At 38.7% G+C, this 10,918-nt stretch overlaps 1 protein-coding gene across 1 annotated transcript in view; it reads left to right on the top strand.

The window, feature by feature from the left end:
• Positions 1-9,994: 9,994 nt before the first annotated feature.
• Positions 9,995-10,918, top strand: part of LOC118329091 (sodium/potassium/calcium exchanger 3-like) — a 22,125-nt gene continuing 21,201 nt past the window's right edge. Inside the window, exon 1 of the mRNA XM_035663059.1 lies at positions 9,995-10,010. Within this exon, the coding sequence (XP_035518952.1) occupies positions 9,995-10,010 (16 nt within the window). The remainder of the gene's footprint in view (positions 10,011-10,918) is intronic.

Raw genomic sequence — 10,918 nt, 5'->3', positions numbered from 1 at the left:
TGTGTTTTCATGTCAGGGCATACGTTGTTTACCGATCCCTAAAAATACTTCCTTCTCTCCTTCCCTATACCTCCTAACTTGCATTTATTTTAACCGGCAACCATAACTCTCAGACCATGTGAAAACCACTCACATGATGAACCTGCACTAATATGATGAAGACAGCACAAATATCAATAGTCTACAACAATGTACTGTGGTTGTTATTCCCCTTTTTGAAGTTTCACCCCATTTACATTTGTTATTAACATGCAATCTGTAACTGGACATCTAATACATGCTAAAGTTTTAATCATAAGGCTGTTGATTAGGTGACACCAGTGGCAACAGCAGGTGCAGTTTGATGCCACAGCAAACACTCTTTTAGCAGCTACTTACAGACATACAGCAGAGGAGTAGCAGGTGTATATGTTTACAGTGCAGCCAAACAAACGCAGTGTTTTAATAAAGATGCAGGCCAGTATAATTGGCATCTGCAATCTGATTTCATGCTGCACATTTTGCAACACTGTGGCTGCTTCTTCTTGTTCCATAATGTCTCCTGGCAAACACAATGTGTTTCCCGTACTTCACAATGAAGCCACCCCAGCAGCAGTAGGATGTTCTGTTTGCTTAACCTGTAACTTAATACAGCTCTGATACAGTTTAAAGAGAGTGAACAGTAAACAGTGAGGCTGATACTAGTGAGATAAAATGACTAGTGAATGCTAAATGAATGATGGATTCAACCAAATCCCTCCTTTTACACAAACGTCTTGCAGTTACTGAGTTCACTGTTTGGCTTCATTGCACAGTTTTGAATATAATATGAAATATCCACAAAATATGTCACTTAAGCAGGGGTCATCAGTTTAATAAATGATAGAAAAGGGGATGATTAAGGAAAAAGGTTGGGAACCAATGACCTAAGACACACGTTATTTGTTGACAGGTTTGGCAACAATATACATATTGACATCCAATAACAATACAGGTAAAATAATAATAATAACGAGAATGCATTTGAGCAGATGTTATTATTCAGATACAGATCCCATTACCTTGTGGAAACTGAATCTATAAGTCATGTGAAATCTTATTTTATAAAGCACTTTAAAATCATTAGTTAAGTCTTTTTATGTATCGATAATGTTAACTCATCATAGTTTTATGATAAGATCATTTCACAGTCATTAAAATAAGAACACTTACAGCAGCTTATGATTTTGAAAGGCAAGAAGCAGCAGCATTTCTCCTGACTTCTGATGAACCAAAGTGGTGAATGGTTGGTGGCAGAACTTTGAAAATGTAAGCTCAAAATTGTCAAATGAATCATTCAACAGAAGCGTATACTACACAATATATGGATATAAACACATCATTTCCCTCTGCTTTTCTTGCCTTCCAAAGGCTGCCATTTTCCGTCATTTTTTTCTCTTATAAGCTTGTGCATGTGCAGAAAAAAGGAAGCGTGTTCCCTTTTTTTCTCAAAGCATGCAGTAGTTTTTTTACACATGAATACTGACTTAAACACATTAATTCACCAGCAAAAAGGAAAAACATGAAAAGGATCGTCTTTATTTTCTGTCTTCTCCTCTTCTTTGTTTCCACTGACTGCCTCACAACCTTTTTCCTTTACAAGCATTTCATCTCCGCAAATGTGTTTGTAATTAAGCAGCAGGTTCATAGTCACATGCTGTCAGAGCAGCCGATTACTACGGCGCAGAATGGTGTCAGTGAGAAAACCTCAATCCAACTACATACTGTCTCACATTACTTCCTATTGTTGGTCCTCAAGTAGAAATGTACTGCATAAGCTGGGTGACTTGAGGCCACTGTACTGTACATGGGTAACGTATAACATATTTTTGTGCATACTGTATTGTAGGAATACCATTAACAGTACAATCCATTCATTTTATTTTGTTCTGTGATGAAAGTGAGTGTGAATCTAGATTTAAAAATGATGCTTTTTTCTTGGTAGATGTTACTTTGAAACGGCAACGGGGGAATTCATTTCATTATACCTTCAACAAAGCAACGAGCAGATCAGAAAACAGTGAGGTTGTCAGGTGAATTAATTAATATTATTCATTAATGTAGCACCCACTTATAACCTAATATGTCAGGAAAACGTGCATTGGAGAGAAATGGTAAGGAAAGAGGCAAATGAAAGATTCATAAAAAGAAAAATGGAAAGGGAAGATAAGAACAGACTAGGAAAAAAGATTGAGCAGTCCAGGTTGAGCTGCCCTCTGCTCTGTTCCTCTATAAACTGTTCCTCTGAGTGTCTGCAGCCTCAGGCCACAATTAGCACCAGAGGTGGCTCAGTAAGGGGGGGGCGCCAAGTTCACACTAGCCCCCCATGAGCTACAGTAGCAGGGCAACTAACCTCTGCACTGTACCGCCTAGAATGACTTTGGAGATCGGACTTTTCATCTAGTGCTAATTAGCATATGTTAGCATGCTGACACACAAAGCAATGATGGTCACCATAGTACATTCATTTTGCCAAACCTCAGCTCGTTAACATTGTCATTGTGAGCATGTTAGCATGCTGGCGTTAGCATTATCGCACCATTGAGCCTCACAGAGTAGCTAGCATGAGGAGGCTAGATTTGTGGTAATAGTAGAATGGATGTTTTCAGATTTCTATGCCTCCCCGTCAGCCATAAGAATAAACTGATTAGATTTAAGCAAGACAAAGGTCACTGTGACCTCACAAAACACATTTTTTGCCGTAACTCAAGAACTGATGGCCATATTTTACAATTTTTAACACTGAATTGATGACGTTTTTGACTGAAAAGTCAAAGGTCACTGTGACCTCAAAATCTTTTTGCCATAATTTAAGAATGTCTCTTACATCCACGAGACAAAGTTTGATGACATCGAGAAATAGCCAGGATCATGGGAGTTGTTGTCTTCACCACCATTGCCGTCATTGCAGTCAGCTTCTCCCGGTTACGATTCCTTCAGTGTTCATGGTTCAGGAGGTTTCTACCAGCAGCACAGTTATCCTCAGAGGTCTAGTGAATATAGATATATGGGCAGTAAAAATCCTTTTGGCAAGAATGGACATGCTCTATGAATTCTCTTTCTCTGGGAACAGCCATTAAAGTGACAGTGACAACTACACAACATACGGAAATATATTGGACGCATACCATATACCCTATTCGCATCATCCACAGGTGAGACACTGAAGACACATTATATTGATCTTTCTATCCTGTATAATATGAGTCCCAGGTCAACGTGGGTCATAATCTGATTTCTTGCTGCCCACGTTTGCTGCCTCACTGATTAAATGCCAGTATTACCATGTAACCTTTTGCTGGGAGGTAGCGCACACACACACACACACACACACACACACAAACACACACACACCATCCACAACCAACAAGTTTTCAGTGTCTAGTTCTCTCCATTGGCAACAAAAAGCAGCACTTGCTGTCATTCATCTCCTTCAGATGGATACATACATACTCAGATACACTGATCTCCTCCATCCCTCTTTCTGTTTTTTTTCTCTCTCTCTTTCTCACATTCACACATCAGCCAGAGATGACCCCGTGCAGAGTGATTTTAAACCTCCCCTGTCCCTTCAGTTTTTCTTTCTTCTCCTGCCATCCCTTTTTGGTGCTCCACGAGTCAGAAAAAGATGCGTTGCCATGAATGTGACGTCTCCTTTGAGGGGACGGGGGGTGGGTTCCTTGGAGACGAGAACGCTGGAGCTTTTCTGACGCAGAGCGTACAGAGAGACAGGAAGCCTATTCCTGGCCAGAGCTTGTTAAAAGCCTGTCACAGTGGTGAACTTGTCATTGTGGAGAGAGTGATTGATCGAGAATGAGTCCCGTCTGGGGAACCATGTCATGTCTTTATCTGATGTGGTTATCTGCTGGGCTTCACTGATGGACACTAGGAAAAGATGTGAAGAGGGAGCGTAGACCAAAGGCCAGTTGGGGAAAGTAATGTGTGGTGTTTTTGCTCATCATTGTAGAGCTGCAATATTAGTCAATAGTCAACTTTATATTAATGACCAACTATTTTGATAGATTAATCTTTTTCTAAGAAAAAAAAATGATTTCAGCTTTATATAACAATGTATAGAAAATAGAAATTAAGAGACACAAAATATGTACATATGTACTACAGTGTATAACAGAAATGTAATGAATAAATACTAACAATGCTGAGAACTGGTTCCTTGAATAAATGTGATAATGAAAACCAGATCAGTATACAGTATAATTGCAGTATTAAAGCTACAGTAGGTAATATTTTTGGGTTATATTTGCTGAAACTGCTCAACTGTTATTGGAGCACAGAGCAAAACAGGGCGGGACTTAGGGAGGCTTAATTATTGTTATGTGCACTACAGTTTTCCTTTGCAATGAGAAATTATTTGTACTATTCCTGGTGTGCTGTGGGTTTCACCTCAAGCAGCTTGTGGTTGCAAATTACAGTTGCTGTGTTTCCAGCACTCACACAGCAAATTACTTTGGTGAGTACCATGTTTTCATAAGTGATAGAAGTGATGATTGAAGGTAATTTCAAACAATCTAGAAAGTGACACATTGTTATGGACATGAAACAGTGAAAGTGAGATAACTCTGTTAAAGACAAGACAGCCACCTCTGATGTTAATTGTGGCCCGAGGCTGCAGACACTCTCAGGAACAACTTGTAGAGGAGCAGAGGACAGCTCAACCTGGACAGTCGGTTTTCATGATCTGCTCTTCTCCCTCTTCTGTCTTTCTTTTTCTGCCTGTGCTTTTGTTTTTCCCTTTTTGCCATTTCCTTTTAAAGTTATGCAAAAGGAAAGAGCCATTATAAAGACATGTTTATTTGTATTTATTCAACACTGATGTTAGTGGGCGATTTACAGGGAAATGTTGTAAATAGAGTCAACCTCTCTTCGTGCTTCCCCCTCGTTTTCTCTAATTTCTACACTATTTTTCCCACTGACGAATGTCCGACGTGTTAGGTAATACCACCCACTTACTTGTAAGCACTTGTGGCAGAAAATAAATGCAACCACATGCTGCTGTTTGTATACGTGTGTGTGTGTGTGTGTGATTGTGTAGTTGCATGCTTTCTTATGCACTAAACTGTTAAACACTAGCAGGCGCAAGGCCACAGGGTCGAGCATTTTAAACTTACATCATATTTCTCCCTCATACCCACTGCTGTGAACATGTACACGGTGTGCTGACTGTGTCCGTCTTAAGCTGCTCAGTTCAGAGAATAAATGCACGAGGCAAAGACAGTTTGCATTAAACACTGAACCTAAATGACACTGTCAGAATAGCACTTTGTCAGAGTCTGAGCCTTAGTGCTGCGCTTACTGTACCTCCCGGTGCATTAAACAGCCATGTTTAGGATTAGGACAGCTACCGCAAGACTGGCATACTGTGTGTGTGTGTGTGTGTGTGTGTGTGTGTGGGTCAGAGTGAGGTTCACAGATACTGTCAAGTATACTGTGTCAGGAGGAAGTAAAGGAAACATGGATTAAAATCAAGTAGTTTCTCATCTCAGCAAGATTTGCATTGACCAAACTCTACATGAGCAACAGTGATCCAGTCCTTCTAAAATATTGAGAGTTGCAAGCTCTCTAAAGAATTACAGACTCTGTGTGATCAATCAAGTCTCTTTGCTCCATGCTGCATGGAGAGAAGACCTCAACATGGTTGTTCTCTGAAGGGACTGTCAGAATGCCTTATATACCATCAGGTAACAGAGGAACAGTTGCTGACCTCCTGACAAAGTTGATTCAAACAGTCATTCAGGCAGTTAGTAGGTACCTTAGAACTTCCTCAGTACAACAGTCCCTTAATGTTACGGTGTAACTGAGTTGACTGTCAGCAGATTCTGATCTGAGCTCCTCACCATTTAAACACAGAGAATCAGATAGTGAGCAACAAATCAGTTATTAAGTCTAAAATGATCATTTTCCAAACCATGTCAGTTGCACATTGGCCAGGACACATTCTAGTTTCTGCAGTGCAGTTCTATTTTTTATTTTACCCTCAAAATACAAAATGACGTATAAGAAAACATTAAAAAAATAAATAATAAAATAAAAAAATAGAATAAGAGTTACAGCTTTTTTATATACAGATGTGATTGATATGTTAGCAAAGTTTTTGTTTATTTGTTTTTAAGTAAGGTTTGGTACCTAGTCAGAAATGTCTTTGGTGGACCTGCTCATGACCTCACTGTTTCTAGTGAGTCCTGGGTTATATTTTGTATTTATACAAAATTTCTTATATTGATTAATTTATTTTAGTTTGTGTATATTAAAAGGGAAAACAAGTTTAAAGAAATCATGATGGTGTTAGATGTCAGCAGTGAGGCTGCCTGTAAAATATCACTGTAAAACAACTTCCTTACATCTGGTAAGTTAGCATTAGGTTGGTCTTTTCTTTGTGTCACCTTGAGAGAAGTCATACGTTTAAAAAACGTGTAAAACCCACTAATAAAAAATACAAGGTAGCATTTTAGGTAAATGTGGAATCTTAAGAGATATATGGTTTTCACGTGACAGCAGCAGTCTTCCCCTACACATTGCATGTGTTGATATGTGTGTGTATCTTTCCATCACAACAGATGCTAAGCATGCTTTGTCATAGATGGAGGAAAAGCCATCTGTCATCTGCATAAAGCGGCGTCTTTTCTGCTGCTGTGGCCTCCTCAGATCCCTTTAATGATGTTTAGGATTTGGAGGATTCTCTCTCTCTCTTTCTGTGTGTTTTTGTCTCTATTGGAGCTGCAGAGCTCTTATGCAATGCTTGTGGTATTACGTAAGTGTTGGGGGTGGCAGCAGGCCGGGTTGGGGTGGGGGGGGTTGATTGTTGTTTCTCTGCCCCTGGAGTGACGAGCCGCCCGTCTCCGCTCGGGTCAATCCACATTGATCACACACAGCTTGGGGATTTGACAACTGACCGTGTGCATGCATATGTGTGTGTGCGTGTGCGTGTGTCTGTGTGTGTGTGTGGCTAAAGCTTTGCCTCACATTTGTATCATTCTCAGAAATAAGCAATATTGCAGCAATGATTCATTACACATTATTTACAGCATTCAGTTTTATAAACCTAAGCCATGTGTTTTACAAGCTGAAAGTTTTATCTCCGCATCACCATGAGAGCGAGTAAATGTTTAGATTGGAAAGACTTTAAAGGATTTGTTCAGCCAATTCCAAAAGAAAAACAAACATATTACAAGGTATTTTTATTTAAAAAATATAATTTTCTTTCTGTAAAACTAAATGTGACGTATGTTTACGTATGCATGAACTGCTAATGTAGCTGCTGTTAGCGAGCATCCGACGTTGCATTCAGTCCCAGTCTGTCTGTGCTGTTCACTGGGTCCGGCAGTGTCAGCTAATGGGTCCATTACAGCTGCTTGACCGGAGGAACGACGACACAGCGCTATTGGCTACTGCGTCAAGTCCCTTCCTAGCTGCCTGTTTTTACTGTAAATACGTAAATATATGGAAGCACTCTGATTTACGTTTCATGTGGAATCTCTTAACAGAAAACCATATTATTTTAATTCTAGCTCACCTAAACTAGTTGACACAATTGGTTATTTGGATACAGATGTGCTGTAATTAACTTATGGAGCCAAAAAAAGAAAAATGTATCCATATGAAGATTGTTCGTATTTGTTTATTTATGTACATATCTCACTACGTTCTATATGTATTAGGTCTGCCCCCAACTAAAGATTTCAGTAGTAGACTATGGGGCACAGATCCAGACTTATAAATCTGCTTGTGACGTTGTGTCACAGAACGGCTGTGGCTATGCAGACTCATAGTCAGAGGTGTAAAGGGAACAAAGACAGACACACAGCACAGCAGCACACACATGTTGCTTGTTCAGCCATAAGTAGAACAAGAAGAAGATCAGAATGGACAAACGAAACACTGGCTCAAGATAGGGGCGTTGTTTCTCCTTCATGCTTGGAAGGGAAGGGTGAAGCGATGTAGTTGCGACATGCAACTATAATGGTGGTTGCCACTAAATCCTACCCCCTGGACCTTTAAGGAAAGTGATTTGAAAAATTGTTGAATGTCCAGGACTGCTAATGTCTGATAAACTAAATTGACATCACGCAAGAGAGTTATTTTTCTCAGGGGTTGGTGGAGACTAGAGCTAAAAGAGGAGTCAATATTGAACATCCATTCATCAGGTGAACACAAATGTGACCTCTAATAAATGCTGATGTTGCTCCTTGCATGTTGGATGTGTAAAGGGGAAATTGTTTGTTAACACATATCAACTTTAAAGGTGCTGGTATGTAAATGTTTACTTAATGTTCCACCATGAGTTGAATATTTGCCTTGCTTTATTGCCACTAGGGATGGGATGATGTATGATATTAGTGCGTATTGCGACAAAAAACGTGGTGAACATCTTGATAATCCTGAATTGGGATGATCATCAATATCCTCACATGTCTAGCTCACCAGCATACAGACATATATTGATTTCCTGATTTATTTTGAACAAGGGGGCGAGGGGCAACATGTATCTTTCCAGTCAGGAACAATGCAGGCGTCCCCTGAAGGCTTGGCTTGCCTGTTATATCCCCCATGTGTGGAAACAGTATAGATTCCAAAGTAAAGAACAGGGAGATGAGGTGTCTATATGTGATGTAATAAATATGTGTGTATATATATAAAGTGATTCCAGTATATTTTAGTGCCATTTTAAAAGTATACACTTGTCTTCATGATTAGTGTGATGGTTGTTGTGCATCGCAATTATTTGGGTCAAGATAACAATTGCCATAACTATTTATATTTATAAAAACCACCAATACTAATACAATACCAATGCAATAATAAACTGGACATACATTAGACATAGGTGTCAGCCTCTGCCCTTAAAACTTGCCATCTTAGTCTCTTAGTTAGTCAGTTTTTTTGTGCATATTTATGGAGTCATCAAGCCTTAAGATGTACATCAGTTCATGCAGATGTGTCCTTGCCTCATTTCATGGCACAAAGAGCAAATTTGTATTTTCTTTTTTACATCCACTCATACACTGTACAGTTTTGGTTAGTAAATTTATTTACTAATTGGTTGGTGTTTTTTCCACTTCAGACAGAAACAGTTGTAAAGTTGTAAACATAACATTGACATATTATCACCTTTTAAGAAAACATTTAAACTTTAAATAATGAAGTAGCAACATCAGCATGTATTAGGAGTTTTAGCTCTGGCCATGTTATGAGTCTAATATTCACTTTATCTGTTTTTATCTGTTTTGGTCCTTACCAACTCCTGAGAAAAATATCAGGCTGTTTAGCTGGTAACTGTTTCACTGTGCTCACCATCTAGTGTGTGTCTGCTGTTTGCAGCTGAGTATGTAGTCCACAGTGGGTTTAGAGCTTTTTCTCTGAACAGCTGACTGATGAGCAGTAAAAAAACAGGAAAGTTGTTAGACCTAAAGCTAAACAATAAGCTGAAGTACAGCTGGGGGGAGCTGATAATTCTCACTAGGTTCATCACCTCAGCTGACGTCTTTGACATTGTCACATTGTTCTCACATTGTTGTTGCAGAAATATTGATTACAGCTGTTTTAAATATGTTTAGCCTTTATTACAGCACAGTGAAGAGATGACAGGAAATGAGAGAAAGAGAGAGAGAGAGGGATTCAACTTCCGCCACCGTTGTTGCACTGCCTCTAAGAGCCGCCTCCTACTCCATCCGAACACACCTTTCGTGTGCCACACCACTGTTAACAAACTGCATTGCTGGGATAGAACTGCTGAGTTCAAAGTTTCACAGCCCGGGATTCAGCAGAGCTTCAGGGTTCGGCATGAACACAGACTTAAAGCCCCTCAACAGTTCATTTAACAGTTCATTTTGGAATTGCCCTCATTTTGGGCTGACTTAAAAACACTCCTACAAGGGGTGGCGCACTGCTTGTAATTTTTTACAAATCTTCAGAAGCTGACTGCAAAATGGAGAACCACTTATAATAACTATTCATATAAATGCCGGTGGCTGAAGGTAATGTTTTTGACTCATTAAGTAATATAATAAAGTTTATTTTTATAGCTCAAAGTGCTTTATAGTGTTGCATTAAACAGATTAAATGGTTGTAAACAATGTTAAATGCAATAAAATGTAATAGAATAAGTTGCATGTTGCGTATTTAAGCTACAGTCTTATGCTTTTGAGTAAATCCTTATGCTGTCCTGGGCCGCTGAGGACTCGACTGATCTAATACAGAGTGATAACAGTCTGTCCATCCCTTTTTACTTTCTGTTCATCCCATACTGTATAAAGCCGTTCGGTGAGGCTGCACTTAACCCAACAAAATACCACCTAACTCAGATTATACAGTTGGAGAAACAGCTTTATTGCAGCAGTTACTGTAAATCATACAGATTTTTTTCTTTTTTAAATCCGGAGATCATGCAACACTTTTGTCTCACTTACTGTTTGACTCTTCTTTTTTTTTTTTTACCTAATATTTAACAAGATTTGAGCAGTATGAGAGGGTGACGTCAGTCTGGTCCAACCAGCAGCCACCATATGGGTTCGTTTAATCCCAAATAATGATGGATGCTCATACATGACTGATTCTTTCTGACATGGAGAGGAAGAAGCATTTTGACATTTACATTTTAAGCACTTAGCAGAGGCTTTTAATCCGGTGTGGCAGAGGGCAACAGTAACATAAATCCTGTATGACATATGTGACATGTAAGCAAAAACCACAAGGTGGTGTTTGGCTATTTATTTAAAACTCTAAATTTATTACTCATTAATATTTTTATATTATAAATAATATTTTATATTATAATAATATTACCTTGTTTTATTAAATATATTATATTTAATAAAATACATCTAAAAATATTTAATGTTTTTATATTATAATAATATTACTTTTTTTATTAAAAGTAATATTA

Source organism: Morone saxatilis, unplaced genomic scaffold (assembly GCF_004916995.1).
Source record: "Morone saxatilis isolate NCDOM2014 unplaced genomic scaffold, NCSU_SB_2.0 Contig19, whole genome shotgun sequence".
In the NCBI taxonomy this organism is placed as follows: Eukaryota; Metazoa; Chordata; class Actinopteri; family Moronidae; genus Morone; species Morone saxatilis.
The sequence above is the reverse complement of the archived record's forward strand: the minus strand, read 5'-3'. Positions and strand labels throughout refer to the sequence as shown.